General features: G+C 30.3%; 2 protein-coding genes across 2 annotated transcripts; one reads left to right on the top strand and one right to left on the bottom strand.

Moving 5' to 3' along the window:
* Nucleotides 1-3,514: 3,514 nt before the first annotated feature.
* LOC107961374 (CLAVATA3/ESR (CLE)-related protein 46) lies at nucleotides 3,515-6,745 on the bottom strand. The gene is made up of 3 exons (XM_016897522.2): nucleotides 6,513-6,745; nucleotides 6,329-6,393; nucleotides 3,515-6,218 (listed from the first exon to the last, which is right to left on the bottom strand). Exons 1-3 carry the CDS (start codon nucleotides 6,709-6,711, stop codon nucleotides 6,141-6,143), a joined length of 342 nt encoding a protein of 113 aa, XP_016753011.1. The 5' UTR covers nucleotides 6,712-6,745; the 3' UTR covers nucleotides 3,515-6,140.
* Nucleotides 6,746-14,479: 7,734 nt separating this feature from the next.
* On the top strand, nucleotides 14,480-15,700 carry LOC107959099 (osmotin-like protein). Its single transcript, XM_016895075.2, has one exon. The coding sequence runs from the start codon at nucleotides 14,788-14,790 to the stop codon at nucleotides 15,532-15,534; it is 747 nt and encodes a 248-aa protein (XP_016750564.1). The 5' UTR covers nucleotides 14,480-14,787; the 3' UTR covers nucleotides 15,535-15,700.
* Nucleotides 15,701-16,296: the final 596 nt, after the last annotated feature.

Here is a 16,296-nt window from a genome sequence, read left to right on the forward strand (position 1 = left end):
TACACACCGTAATTCTTCCGTTTTAGTCCTCGATGACTTTCTCCTTTCCTTTCGGTGCTGACGTTTCAGGTTCTTTGTTGGCTACGAAAATAATAGTAATTTATATTATTATTTACAGCATTAATTATAATAAATAATTAAATTTCTAAACAATTCCTACCTTATTTCCAATTTAATCCTAACTAAACTTAATTATTTTCTTAATCCAATTCACTCTCTTTTTCTATTCAAATTTTGTCTAAACTTATATTTAACTATAAAATTTCTAGCATATTTCCCTAATTTCGAAATTTCTTCAATTTAGTCCCTTCAACATAAAACTTATAGCCTAGTTTACAATTTAATCCCTTAATCAATTCTAACTTAGAATTCATTCAATTAAATCCCTAATTCCATAATTTATCCAACATGAACCATATTTGGAAACATATAAACTCTTGAATTATCAACTTAATTTCTTCAAAACTTGTTTTAAAGCTTCTAAAATATCAAAATTAAGAGAAAAAGACTTAATTAAGCTTACCAATTAAACTTGAAGCTTTAAAATCCCAATTTCCCTTTTTATTTTCTTTCCCTTTTTCTTCCCCTGTTTTCGTTTTGTTCCCTGCTTCGTTTCTGTTAGTTTTGTTTTTTTTCCTTAATTCTTTTTATGCTTTATTATTTTATTAACATAATATAATATTAATATCATATATTAAAATATCTTTTACTTTAATATTAAGTAAATTAATAATTATATAACAAGTGTACCTATTTATATTATTACAAATGTCATTATCTAATTTGCTTATCAAATAAGAATCTCATGATTTAATTAATACAATTAATAATTATAAAATATCTTTATACTTAAATTATAAGTAATTAAATATTTAAATTACAATTGTACCAATATAATTCTTACACATGTATATTTTATTACCATACAATTGTCTTCTATTTAATTTATTTAATAATAATGCTAATAATAATCTAATATAAAACCATAATGTTAATTAATAATTATAATAATTTAATATAAAACCATAATAATAATCATTATAATATATAAAACCTAAAAAAAAATCTTTGATTTTATTTCACCAATATGCCGCCTCATTTGTAGTCAATGGCTTAATTGCCATTTTAATCCTTTTTATTTTCTATTGCTTTATAATTAAACTTTTACCCTTTATTCAATTTAATCTTTTTTATTACTTACTCTAAATTAAGCTAAATTCACCTAATTAGATCCTAATTAGACACACCACTAGGCTCATAAATATTTTTAATAATTATTTTCGAACTTATTTCACTAAGACGGAGGCCCTATAACTCACTTTTTCGGTGCCCGTGAATTTCGGGTTATTACAAAAATGGTATATTGATGAAAGATTTATTAAATTGAGAAAGTGAATCAAATACCCTATTAACAGTATCGGACCAGATTGGATACAAATGGCATGCCATTGGATTTATGATGTGATGAGGAGATTTGTAGTTCGGCCGAGAAGATGTTTCTGTTATTATATACTTCGGTTTATCTGAAGAGGCATTTAATGCCTTATTGGTGTGTTTGGGAGGATATGATATACTGGTGTGTTATGGAGGATTTATAATATTCCGGGTGTGTTTGGGTTGGATATTCTGGTGTGTTTGGGAGGAATCCACGTATCTATCAGAGTCCGAGTCTTGTTAATAGGGGTAAATAAGTGAAAAGATAAATCGAGTGAATTTGATTGATTGAGCTATTGGAATGAAATGAGAAATTGAATTGAGAATTGAAATTGAGATATGAGATTGAAAACATGAACCAAAAGGTTCATGAAATGAGTGAAGTTCACATGGATGATGATTGATGTTGGAATGAATTAAAATGGTATATTGTTAAGAAGTAAAGTGTGAATACAAATGAATTGTGAATATATTGTAAAAAGTTTATAGGTAAGCAAATGAAAAGAATTGAGCAAATATGTTGTTGTGTTTGTTATATGGCTTGTATAGAATTTTTATGGTAAGTAAATGAAACTTATCTATAAAATAAATAAATGAATAGTTATATTTGTTATTGTGATTTTAAGTTTAATTGTTATATTATCAAGTGTTCGGATTATAGAAATACCACTGAGTGTATACTCAGCGTACAGTTTGTTTCCGTGCGCAGGTTAAGTTAAGGCTAGACTGTTGAATCAGCATTCCAGGCCGATCCCGAATTCAATGAGGTAAAGTATGTTGAGTATTGATAATGGCATGTACCTAGGATGTTTAATGAGAGTCATTTAAGTTGTAAAAGTATTGATGAAATAAGTAAATTATGGTTGGCAACGGTATATAGTATGAATTTTGAAATATAAAAAAAATTCGTATTGATTCTAAATTAGTTCCAAATTGAATTTACTATCTATATTGGACCGCGAGGGCCCATTAAAGGGACAACATCTTAAAACTAGGATGAGTATGAATATTTATTTTGATTAATGACTGAAATTGGACTGTACTGACTGGTAATGTTTCGTAACCCTGTTCCGACGACGGTATAGGGTTAGGAGACATTACATTAACTTTGGTCTTGACTTTTTTTATTCGGTAGTTAACTATTACTTGGCGATGGTTTTTACATGTTTAGGCGTGGAATCAATACTAGCTATGCAAAATCTTCAACCAAAAATAGATGCTATCAAAAAAATATATGCAGGCAACCATGTAATGATGGAGTTTGAATTTGAGTATTTACTTTTTAGTTTTAACTGTTATCTTTTGTGTTAGTTAGGAGGAATACAAATTGAAACATCTTGCTCGTGTAGCGGTGTAAGTAGGCTAGGATTAATTCTCAGGCAGGTATCCTTTTGATTAATCATTTGGATTCTGTTTATTTTTCATATTCCATCAAATTTATGGAAAGATGATTCTTTGCTTCTTTGATGTCTTAGCTTTTTAGTGAAATTTATGATGGTGGTGTAGCAATTAACTTGAAATTAGGCGTTTGTATTATTATATCAAAAAAAAGAATTATGAATTGATAATGCAAAGGTTTCTTGTGCCATTCTTTCTCTTTGGGCCTTGTCACTGTTTATTTTTGAAGGTCATATGGCATTTAGTTTCACAAGGTGGTGCTCAGTATTATCTTTTTCGTTCATATCTGCAGGTTGTTTCCCACCTTTAGCCAGTATTCCAGTCTGGATATGCCTGTTTCAAGCTCTTTCAAACGTGGCAAATGAGGTATTATAGTGGTGGATGTAGCATGGGCATTGTGTTTGATGTAGGAAAAATCTTTTGGATGTTAAATAACTTTCATTGCTGATGGATGCAAACTTCTATAACTCAAAGGGTCAGTGGACCGAAGGTTCCTTTTGGATCCCTTCTTTGGGTGGCCCAACTACAGTTGCTGCTCGGCAATGTGGGTCTGTGATTTCTTGGCTTATTCCATTTGTGGTAATAAGCTTACTTTCCAAACTTCTAAGTTTAACAGTTCTCTTTTTTGGTTACTTTGCTTATTCGAGACAATCCTCTAGTTGTTCCTGAAAATCTATTGATATATCAAAGATTCAAAGCCACTGATTCTGTTTCACCTTTGATTGCAATGGATGAAAAACAGTAATTGGAATAGCCACTAATTTGTAAAGATATAATTTAACTGCATTGGGCATAGGTGAGATCAAATGTAGAATGGCAAAGTCGAGATTTCAGATATAGCTTCTGTTGACAATGCACTGAGATGTTGTTCTGGTTTTAGGTTTGAATCTTTGATAAGGTTATCTAACATATGAGGTGTCATGCAGAATGGTCATCCACTATTGGTCGGCATACTGTTGCATACCTTGTTTTACCTGTGCTTCCTGTTGTCTTTCGATTTGTTTCAATGGAGGTCATGAAGCCTCCCAGGTACCTTATTACTTCCATTTCATTGCATCTGATTCCCTCTGGATTTGAATTTGATCAGCCATCCCCTAGATTTCCACATCTGCATGTTTTCCTATTAAATGTAGTGTAGGCATGTGGCTTGTTCTTGTCTTCTTGATTACTTGTTTACGAGAACATCATTACTTTTAAGAGTTGGAACACCCAAACTTGCTGTTACAAGGTACGCCTTAATATTAAGCTACATACAGACAAACTGTATGTCCAAAGGGCAATGTAAATTTATAGTTTTAGTGTCTAGAGGCTATGTAGATTGTAGAAGGTTGAGCCTCCAAACGTGTTTTTGGAATTTCTCATACAGTTTACACCATAAATGAGAGGAGAAAAAATATGATCACTTTTTCTATTGAAAAAGAGTACATGATTGTGATGTGTATTGATCCCACTGCAAAGTAGAGTAGATAGTGGACTAGTATTACAACCTTCTTGAACTTGCCATATTTTTTTATCACTTTCAAGAAGATACAAATTGCATGTAGAGTTTTCAAAAGAGTACATGATTGTGATGTGTACTAATCCCAATGCAAAGTAGAGTAGATAGTGGACTAGTATTACAACCTTCTTGAACTTGCCATATTTTTTTATCACTTTCAAGAAGATACAAATTGCATGTATAACAGAGTTTTCAAAGTGGGACCGTGGGTGTAAGGTGTTAATATTGTTTGCAAGTTGAATTGTACGGCTTCATTTGCGGGAACAGTACTACTTTTTTGCTGTCATGTGTGCACTTTCTAAACTTGTCACTTAGGACAGCAATAAAGAAACAAATAATGACATTGAAAGCTAGTCATAGTTGGAGAGAGCTGATGTTTGTCTGCATTGCATGTTTATGGCAGCATGATCATGATCACAAAATTTTGAATTTGTGGTGTTAGTAGGTGGGTTCCACTGATGTACATCCAACACTGATTGAACTATGTAGTAAAATCAAATAGTTTCTTTTGTGAGCATGTGTGTGCAAGCATGAGCATGCTAGGAGAATTAATTGGCAACAAGAGGATGGGACACTGGACTGCAATCACAAATTATTTGTCTTATATGCAAAAATTAATTTTCAGCAGATGACGGTGGTTGGTTTTAAAATAGCATTGTTCAGTCTCTTGTTCTAAACTTGAAGAATTAATCTAAATTTGAATTACGTATTTGAAATGTAGTACTCTCTACAGGTATTGGGAGGTTTTGCTTTTCTTTATCTGGAAACATTCAACTTTAGGCTTTTAGGAAGAAGCTTGGTATATTGATGTGCAGCTGTAATGTTGTTTTCTAATATTTCACCATTTTAGATTGTGCAAATCTGAACCTTATCCGCAAAATATCTAATTTGAAGTTTCCATCAGGGTGATGAGGCTCTTGATGAAGCATATGCTTCGAGTGCAAGCAACAGGTTCCTAATATTCTTAGCGAAGATGAAGCAAGAGATCTAAGCAGAAGCATGCTGTATAGGAGGATTATATACTGAATTGTTGTAGTTTATGGTAGAGTCCTGAATATATAGGAATTATATTATTTTTAGTATATTGACTGTTTTTATGGTGGCACATTCATTTTGAGATTTATTGCAAAATCATGAAAAAGAAAATTGTTCGACTAAAAAACTCCACGTCCATGCTCTAAATGGCCCATATCTTTTCATATTTCAGCATTTCTCTAATTAGGAATATTTTGTTCCTCTGTGTAAACACTAAAATAACACTTTTATTCTGTGGCTTGTTAAGCTATTTGTTAACAGTAATCTTGGAGTGGTAGATAGTTGTGCATTCATTGCTTCCTCTGATATGATTTGAACCACTGAACTGGGGTGTATGTTTAGTTTAGAATTTATTTCCTATCACATGAATATTTGTCAATTTTTCTTTTATATAGTTTCAGTCGCTTAAGGATCAATTGTTCTTTCTGCATACATAGTGTAACGTATCATTTCAGGCTTATCTTACCTGCAAGTACTAGAAGCATTGTTATGCAGAGTATCATAACTAAGAGATAGGATACCTTCTGAATGAAGAAAACCAAACATTCCTTCTCATAGCAAACTAATCTTTATTAGTGTAAGCCAGAGCTAGCTCATTTTAATGGAGAATAGGAGCACACAATATTACAACAATACATGTTTTCTGACATGAATCATAAAAGTAAAATTCATTTTTGTCTCAAGCATAAAAAAGAAGTCTACATGATGACATCTGACCTCCAACCCAAATCATGTTTACCTCATTCTATATATGCTGGCCATTGCTTCCACTGTCTCAGTGCCTAGATGGTGGATGGTGATTGCCTACTGGGTTGGGACCAGATGGGGATTTATGAATCTTTTTCATTTCAACCTGTTTTTTTTTTAATCATTTAGTAGCAAGAAGTATTTAGTTAATGGATTTTCTTATACTAGCTAAGATAAATACAATAGTTCAAACTGAAGAGAGTACTCAGTGCTTACCCAGTTAGGTAAACGTGGCCTTGGCATGGGGCTTCTAGATCTGAACTTGAAGCGAACTGTTGGCACTGATAGAAAAAGGTAAATAGTTTAGAACCTAAACCAGTATGTGAAGCCGGCTTCATATAGTTGCATGCAATGCATTTTGCTGTAAACAAAAAGTAGAGAGAGAGAGAGAGAGCTTTGCCTGATTCAATAGCTTGAACATTAATTTGGGAGCCCTGGAGCTGAGAAACAGCAAGCAGGAGCCATGCTAGTAGAAGACAGATTAGAAGTTGCTCTCTCATCTTATGAAGGTGGTGACATGTGCTGCATTCTCTGGTCTGTTGTGGGGGGCTCTTACAACTATGAAGGAGCAATTTATCTGATACATTTACTGTAATCATAGCCAAACTTGAAAATAGATGTAGGAATGTTTTGTTAAAGGTGCTGGGGAATCCTATGCCATTATATACTGGATTGAGAAATCTCTGTTTCTAGTTATTAGGAATTGACTTATATGTTATCATTCCTCGGTGATCATTGCTTCCATGATATATATATATTTATAACTACATACTGTGCTATGCTAGTATTAATTTTTTGTTGAGTGCTTTGAGCATTGCTGTCGGCATGGGTGTCGGGACCCACCAATGCAAATGCAGCTCCTGAGTTGCTGTAGGCCGCTATTTGTGCAAATTTACACCCCCCATTGTGCACTGAAAACTTTTGAAGACTTACCAGGTAAGCTCGTTTAGCAGCCTTTATCATTGATTCATGTCACTAGTTTAGAAAATGATAAGTCACTGGCGGAAAAAAGAAAGTCAATATCTGTATTATATATATATATCAAAGGCTGCATAAATTTTCAGATGCACGATGACCGAGAATGCTTGTGGATTGAGTTGCTGGAAGTTTTATATGCCTTCGATCAGGTGCTTATGGTTGGCAGTTTGCTTTCAAGCAGGTGCGTTTTCATGCATTTACTGACGCGTGCATTCTGTCATGATGTTTTCATGTTAAAAACTTCCTTAAGATTATCATGGAAACTGCAAGGTGGGGGGACGGGGGGTAATTTTTTTGAAAAAGAAAGTTGTTTTCGGATGTCCAGCTGTTCGCTCTGCCTTTCCATTTTTTCCTCTAGGCAAATGACTTTCTTTCAAACTCTTATGCTGAGAGGTAAAATATTTTAGGATTTTGCTAAGTAAAATTTTATATTTATAGAAATTATTTGGTACATTATCATTAACAAATAAATATAAAAGATTAAAAAATAGATTATAATAAAATATTTTAAAACTAAATATTTTAAAAAATACACACGTACCAAATAATTACCTTTTATATTAATTACAATACTTTGTAGTTAATTTGTTAAATTCACACCGAAAATAATAATTTATTTAATAAATTAAATTAACTGTCTGTAACACCTCCTAACCCCAAACCGTTACCGGAACGAGGTTATGAGGCATTACCGGACATATCAGACAACTTACTAATAATTTACAATTAATATAACTTTTATGGTATAATATAATAATTGAGTCCCTATCTTGAACTCTCAAAGTTTAAGCACGTGTTAAAAGTAGAACGGAACTTGTTCGAATATTCTGAATTTTTTTTTCTTTTTTTATAAAAATTTCGGTCTGCTTATTTTTACCTAAAACCTTCTGCAAATTCAAACTAAAACAACCAGCACCAATTTTTTCACATTCATATAACTAATATTTATATCATTAACATAATTTCAACTTAATAACTATCATAGCATCATTCAAAATTGATTAAAAACTTCATTCATTTAACAACTTAATGTTCATGTATCAAAATATCATATACTTTTCTTACCATTTCATTTAACCATCTAAATCTTATAATTCAACCTTCACTACCCAAAGTAATATGCATATTCAAGTGACTATATAACACCTATGTACATGCCACCTTTACCCAAAAGAAAAATATACATCACCAAATTTGTGTTGGAGTCGGGAATGTTCTGGATGCTGAACCAGGACACTTGACTTCTACTAACCTGCGCACGGAAACAACAGTACACTGAGTATGGATATACTCAGTGATATTACCATAATTCAAATTATATCAACAATAGTAAAAACATAAATATTAAAATACCTAACAATTAATGACATATGTACTAATTCATAAATCAATGTATTTTCTCAAACTTAAATTTATATCACTTATGAATATAGATTTCATACTTTTCTCTTATTATCACAATTCCAATTTCAATTCGTAATTCAATTTATTTTTCTCGTTTCAATGCCTCAAATTCACATTTCAATTTTTCACCCTATTAACGTAACTCGGACTTTGGCGGATACACGGATCCAACCAAACACACCAATATGGCACCCAGTGCCTCATCGGATAGTTCGAAGTAATAGTTGACACCTAGTGTCTCATCGGCCTAGCCGAAGTAAAGTTGGTACCCAGTACCTCATCGAATCTATCCGAAGAAATATAGTGACACCCAGTGTCTCATCGACTCGAGGTCGAAGTATCCCTGAACACTTCCAATCCTATGGCATGCCAACTATATCTGACTCAGCCCGAATAGTTAATAGGGTATTCAATTCACTTTCTCAATCCTATATCACTTTCAATTCACAATTCAAATCACCAATCATTTTTCAATCAATACGCTTTTCAAATAATTACATCTTCCATAATTCACTTATTCAATTCAATTTGATTCAATTTGCATCACTTCCATTTTCACTCAATATTCATATCAATTTCACATACTTACCTCAAGTCTTACTTACCATACATAGCAATAAAAAAAATTCAGTAATCAATAATAATTAAAATTCGAATTATAGTAATACACACCGTAATTCTCCCGTTTTAGTACTCGATGACTTTTTCCTTTCCTTTCGATGCTGATGCTTCAGGTTCTTTGTTGGCTACGAAAATAATAATTTATAATCATCAATACAACATGATTCAATTTAATTCATGAGCCTAAACATGCAAATTTAACCATTTTTAATGTATATATATAATTTCACCATTAAGCTGTCTACTTGAGTCATTGTTACTAAATCATTTATATCTTGAGCTACGAAACTCCAAATTAATATCCGTAAATTTTCCTTAAAACTAGACTCATATATATTCTAATCATAAAATTTCCAGAATTTTTGGTCTAGCCATTTAATACAGTTTATTCGTTAAATACTCCCCTGTTATTTCATTTGACAGTTCTGACCTCTCTCTACTAAAACTAAATTATCTCATTGTACAGAACTCGAATAAGGTTTTTGTTTATTTATTTTGAAACTAGATTCATTAAGGAGTTCACATATATAAATTACACTCCATAATAATTTTTGTACAATTTTTAATGATTTTCCAAAGTTAAAACAGGGCATCTCGAAATCACTCCGAACCAGTATTACAAAATTTCAAATATCTCTTGATTCATCAATTAATTGCTTACACTGTTTCTACTATAAGAAACTAGACTCAATAAGCTTTAATTCCATATTTTGTTCATCCTCTACTTCAATTTATAAAATTTTTAGTGAATTTTCAAAGTCAGACCATTGCTACTTCCCAAAACTGTTTTGATGAAAAATGTTAATAACCAAATTTATAACACCAATTCACACCTTATTCCTATTCAAATTTCATTTAAACTCAAATTTAACTATTAAATTTTCAACATATTTTCTTAATTCCGAATTTTCCTCAATCTAGTCCCTAAAACACAAAACTTATAGCTTACTTTGCAATTCAATCCTTATATCTATTCTAACTTGAATTTCGTTCAATTAAACCCCTATTTCATCATTTTATTCAACATGAACTTTGTTTAGAAACCTAAGAACTTCCAAAGTAACAACTTAATTTCATCAAAAACTTGTTTTAAGACTTCTAAAATATCAAAATTATGAGAAAAGGACTTGATTGAGCTTACCAATTAACTCCAAGCTTCATAAACCTTATTTCCCCTTTTCTTTCTTCTTTCCTTTCTTTCTCCCCTGTTTTTCTCTGTTTCGTTTGCTTTCATTCTGTTTCTTTTAACTTATTTGTTTCTTTTATATATAATAATATAATATAATATAATATACTTAATTATTAAATAAATAAATATTTTTTTAATCAATAAAATCTTTGATATTTTCCACGTTAAACCGCCTCAGCTATAGGAAATAGTTTAATTTCCTCTTAAGTCCTTCTAATTTTTCTTTAATCTATAATTAAACTTTTACTCTTATTCAATTTAATCCTTTTTACTAATTACTCTAAATTAAGCTAAATTTACTTAATTAAAACCTAATTAAACACACTACTAGACTCATAAATATTTTTAATAATTATTTTCGAACTTATTTCACTAAGACGGAGGCCCGATAATACACTTTTCTGGTGCTCACGGATTTTGGGTTGTTACACTGTCCTTAGAGCATTTATTGGCGAAAGCTATCGTTTTAACCCTACAATTGTTTTTTTTAATATAGCTTGGTAGGAGTCTATTTTGATATTGTAAAATAATTAAATGAAAGTTTAATTATTAAATAGTAACTAGATTCTTTTATAATTATAAAGAATTATAATTCTTTAAATTTGTTTAACTAATATAGTGTATTAATATACTTACATCGTAGTTATATATGTCATGTTTGGTAGTACAAATTATAATTATATAATTATATAATTTATATTTTAAAAAATATTAATTATTATATAAAATTATTAATATGATAAAAATAATTTCTAAACAATAAAAATTAAAATTAAAATCATCATATGCATTATAATTATATAAAAAAATTAATTGATAATATGATTACTAATAAAATAACAAGAAAAAAACATAATGATCATATGTAATTTTATCTAATTGTTTTACTGCATGTTTGTTGGGTTATCCCCTATTTAATATTTAACGTATGCTCCATATCATTATTTATTGATCCTTGACAGAATTCATAATTATCTGAATTTGAACCTACATCATTAAGATTGTCAAAATATCATTCTTCTATGTACTTTTCGAAGTATGGATCATTTCAAATCCACATATGATTGAAGGTATGAATATGCAATATGCTAGTACGACCCAACCTTGCTTTTTTATGCTATACTAAAGTGATGTTAATTTGATAAATATTTTTTTAGAACAACAAATGTCTTCTCAACCACATTCCAAAGCCTTGAATGTCTCATATTAAAGAGTTTGCAAGTTGTCCATGGTGTTTGTATCTAGCACCATTCTTTCAAATGGTATTATAGCTCATAATATGATGCAAGAAAACATTTTTTATTTGTGTAATTAACATCGACCTTATAATATTTAGGTTTATAGTCCAAATAATTTCTGAATTTAATTATAAAAATTTATATGAACTTAATTTGAAGATAGACTCATGTTAGGTTATATATCTTTATAATATGTAAATTAAGTAAAAATATAATATAATATTTATAATATATAACATTTATAAAAAATTTTACAAATTGTCTAAAATTTTCATAACACTTATAAATAATATAATTTTTTGTCATAATTTTATAAAGCTATTTTTTTATAATTAAATTTTGATAAAAAAAATTATAACATTTTTTTTACGATTAAGTGTATTATTTTGATAGTATATAGCATGGGTAGGTAAATAAATTATGTTCATATTTATTTGCTTTGACTTTTTATAAATAAATATATTATAAAAAATAAAATTTTTTGGCCATAACTTTAGAATTTTTTAAGTATTTAAATATTTTTTTTATAATTTTATAAAACACAAATTATTTTTATAATGAATTTTTTAGGATTTATAATATAAATTTATTTTTCTCATAACCATTCCAAATATTGGTACTGGTTTATGCTTATAATATAATTTTTATAAATTGTATAAAAGTAATTTTTTTGACATATATAAAAGTAATTTTTTTAAAATTAGATTTGGGTGTAATTATCAACTTAATTACTTCAATTCTCACTCTTCTTAAAAATTGAAAAGTGTAATTAACCTAATTTGATGGACTCACTAATTATAATAATTACGTAAATATACATCCTTTGTGTAATTACAAAATATTATACTCAAATTTAATTATGAATTTTAGATTTATTATATAACTTTTTTATTGATGAATTTAAGAATTAAATGAGTTAAAAGAGAAGTAATCATTTTGCAGATTGCCTATATACGACTAAAGCCTGTGTAATTGAAATTAGTTTAAATTTTCAGGGTGGGTACCATAAATCGCAAAGTGGGTTTACAGATTAGTCTAATCCTTTTCTAATTAATACGTCCAAATCAAGTGTCATCATATGCAATCTTGACTTTTATGAAATATGTTGGTAATAAACCATACAAATCACCTGAAAATCTCTTACCAATTACCACCTTTACTATATATTTCAGCCTTATGGGGGTTTCAAAATCACAGTAAAAGGTCTAAATCCTATTCCCCAAGCCTAATATGAAGCCCTGGATTTAAAGGTCCAAAAGAGACCTGTAAATTGAGCCTTTTTTTGGGTGGGCAAGTATGTGATCCATCAGTAAAGCTACTTTCAAGTTTTAAGTTTAGAACAAGAAGTTGATGGGCTTTTCATAGATATTTTCTTTTTCAAAAATTTTAGTAACTATAACACTTGCATATGTACGTAATTTAATTTTTTTATTTTTTAAATTTTAAAATATGTTCTATTGTCAACATCATTATTTTTTTTCAAATTAAGGTTCATTGCAAAAATGTCATTTTTTTTACAAGGTTATTAAGTGGTTTTTTTTAATTTCAAATATTAAACCAGTAAATTTATAAGGAAAATTTGAATAATATTAGTATTTGGGTCTAAATTTTAAAATCTAAAAATAGAAAGACCAAATTATAAGTATACCAAAAATAAAGAAGTTTGGGGCATATTTTAGGTTTTTGCGTTTAGTATAATTTTAATATTTTCTCCTTTTCATGAACTAAAATGTATTTATATTTGAAAAACCACGGGGGCTTCAATTTCTTTCGTGCTTGCATTTTCCACTGATAACGATCAGATTTAGTAATTAAAATAAATGTTACGCGGTACCTAGTTGGCATTTATATGAAAACGAAAAGCCTGTGTCCGTTTCGCACTTTTTTAGTCAAATAAAATATTATTCTGAAATGATAAAAAAATAATACCTACATATCACAGATAAAAATCTCATCTTTTATCTATTGTTAATATAGCCTCTATAGTTTTGGAGTTAGCAGTTGCCTTTCTTTGTCGTCATCCATCCCAAAAGAAAAAGCTTTGCTAGAATTGAACTCTGGAGATAAAATATGAAAAAAATTGTTATAGAAAAGTAATTGGTAATTTCATTTACGCAACCCTACCGACAAGGATCTCGTACACGATGTTGATTGCTTGAACGCTTATCTTGGTTCCACTTCTTTTTCCTTCCAACGTGTTTTGTCTTAACTTGACCGTTCCACCTCGAACTCGACGCTTGATAATCTTCTCTCTCTTTCTACATAATTTTTCATCAACTGATTTTTAAGTATTTCTGGTTTTTAGCTTTTGCATATGAGATGAGAATTATCAAAATATCATTATTTATATTAGAAATAATTTATATTAGAATAATTTTAAAAATTTTAATTTTAATGAAAGTATTTAAAAAAAATTATCTAAATTATTAAAAATAAATCATTGAAAACGTTTTCAGTTGGAGGTGATTCATCAAAATCAGCCTATTATCATAATTTTTTAAAATTTAGCTTGTTTCCGTAATTTTTTTAGAAAAGGACTTTAATTGATTATTTAGCCAAATGTATTAAATATGAATTAGTATAAAAAAATTTTGATATCTAAAAATTAAATTTTTAGAATCATCTTAATATAAATTATTTCTATTTATATTAACTTTTAAAAAGAATATAAATAATTAGATTAATTTATATTTTATTTATCATTATATTAAATTATTTAAATATCATTTATCATTATATTAAATTTTATTTAGTATTATGTTTATTTTTTTAAAAATATTTTATATATTATCAATTTATAAATAATTTAAAATTTATATTTTATATATAATTATATTAAATTATTTAAATATCATATATTTAATTAAATTTTTAATTTTCACTATTATATTTAAAAAATATATATTTTAACTAACTTTTTTATAAAAATGAACAACATAAATTTTCACAATATTTCTTTATTACATTTTACAAAAATGCAGTTTTTTAAAAGCACTGGATGGACAAGTAGCCGAATGAAAAAGTTGAGCTTTAGGCAGCCTCGTAAAGAAAAGTTGGTCTAAATCTGTCATTTTCATCCTCTGGTTTCTGACAATTTTTTTTGCAGGTCCCTGTTCAGTAAAATTAAAAATTAAAAATGGAGAAAGGGTATTTCAGTCTTTCACAAAACTATAATGTTCTTCCTCGCTTTCTATAAGAACCGAACAAGAAATTGCTAAATATACATCTCTACATTCGTTTCAAAAATGGCTTCTTCTTTGTTAGTTTTAGCTACCATTTTTGTGTTATGCAGCTTTGGTAAAGCTACTCATCCTGGTCTCATTTTAACAGTCGTTAACAACTGCCCTTTCACCATTTATCCTGCTATCCAACCCAACGCTGGCCACCCTGTCCTCGAACGAGGCGGCTTCGCTCTTCATACCCTCACCCACCGTTCCTTCCCTGCCCCCACCGTCCACTGGTCTGGCCGTATCTGGGCTCGAACTGGCTGCACCTACTCTAACGGACATTTCTCCTGTGCCACGGGAGATTGTGGCCACCGCATTGAATGCAACGGTCTCGGTGGAGCCACTCCTATCACAATTGCTCAGTTCAGCCTCCACCACGGTGGCCATAAAGATCTCTCTTCCTACGAAGTCAGCCTTGTGGACGGTTTTAACATCCCCATGACTGTTACCCCGCACGAAGGCAAAGGCCTTTGCCCCGTCGTTGGGTGCAGGGCTAATATTCTGGCCACGTGTCCCGGCAAGTTACAGTATAGGTCACCTCCTCATGGTCCAGTTGTGGGTTGTAAGAGTGGTTGTGCTGCCTTCGGAACCGACGAGCTTTGCTGCAGGAACCATTACAATAGCCCTCAGACCTGTAGGGCTTCGAGCTATTCAGAGTTTTTCAAACATGCTTGTCCGGCCACATTTACTTACGCCCATGATAGCCCTTCGCTCATGCACGACTGTTCTTCCCCACGTGAGCTAAAAGTTATTTTCTGTCACTAGAGGAAGACGATAATGAGTTTGAGTTTGTTGAATAATCTGTAGTGCTATGTTAGAGATATGGTGAATGTTTGATTGTTGGGATTGAAGCATTAATGGTGTTTGAAGAAGTTGAAGTGTGTAATTGTTTATGTTTAGACAAAATTAATGAAGGTTGTTTTTCATCTTCCATCGGTTTCCTTTTCTTGTGGGGCTTTTTCGTCGTTGTATATTATAAAAAAGAAGAGAAAAGTGTTTTTATTCACAAAAGTAGTGAAGATGCCTAAGGCATTTACGAGTAACATAAAAGCACAGCTTTGATATTACTAAAAGATAAGCTTTTATAAAATGTAAAATATCAGTGTTCCCATGGCAAATGTGCCATGTAATCATGTAGATATATATTGACATTGTGTTTACTATTACGTTGGGACGCGACGCGACGCGAATCTCTGCGAAAGAGACAATGAAATTGTAAACAGGAAGTAGCAGGTAAAGTATAGTGGAGCACTCATTACCGTGCATTTGAATTTCAAAACAATGTCTCTTTTTCATACTAGTTTCCAGTTTTTGGCTCTATATTCAGAAATTATCTCTTCTCTTTTCATGCCTGTGTCACGGTACTTACACGTGAAATGTTTGCTTCCCTTTTTTGTTTTTGTTTTTATCTAATTATTCCGGTCCTTTTGCAATATGGTCCTGTAATATGTGTATATTTCTTAGCCTGGATTTAGCATGCTTTATATTCCTACCTTGCGTGGTAAAGCTTTTTTTACATCAGCAACA

The sequence above is a fragment of the Gossypium hirsutum genome, chromosome A05, assembly GCF_007990345.1.
Source record: "Gossypium hirsutum isolate 1008001.06 chromosome A05, Gossypium_hirsutum_v2.1, whole genome shotgun sequence".
In the NCBI taxonomy this organism is placed as follows: Eukaryota; Viridiplantae; Streptophyta; class Magnoliopsida; order Malvales; family Malvaceae; genus Gossypium; species Gossypium hirsutum.

Bases quoted from the DNA above. Each gene is read 5' to 3' on its own strand.
- LOC107961374 (XM_016897522.2), bottom strand. From the start codon at position 6,711: ATGATTACAGTAAATGTATCAGATAAATTGCTCCTTCATAGTTGTAAG. The intron at 6,394-6,512 runs GCAAAGCTCTCT...TTTTTCTATCAG, and splicing joins TGTTCAAGCTATTGAATCAG to TGCCAACAGTTCGCTTCAAG. The intron at 6,219-6,328 runs GTAAGCACTGAG...AAAAAAAAACAG, and splicing joins GGCCACGTTTACCTAACTGG to GTTGAAATGAAAAAGATTCA.
- LOC107959099 (XM_016895075.2), top strand. From the start codon at position 14,788: ATGGCTTCTTCTTTGTTAGTTTTAGCTACCATTTTTGTGTTATGCAGC.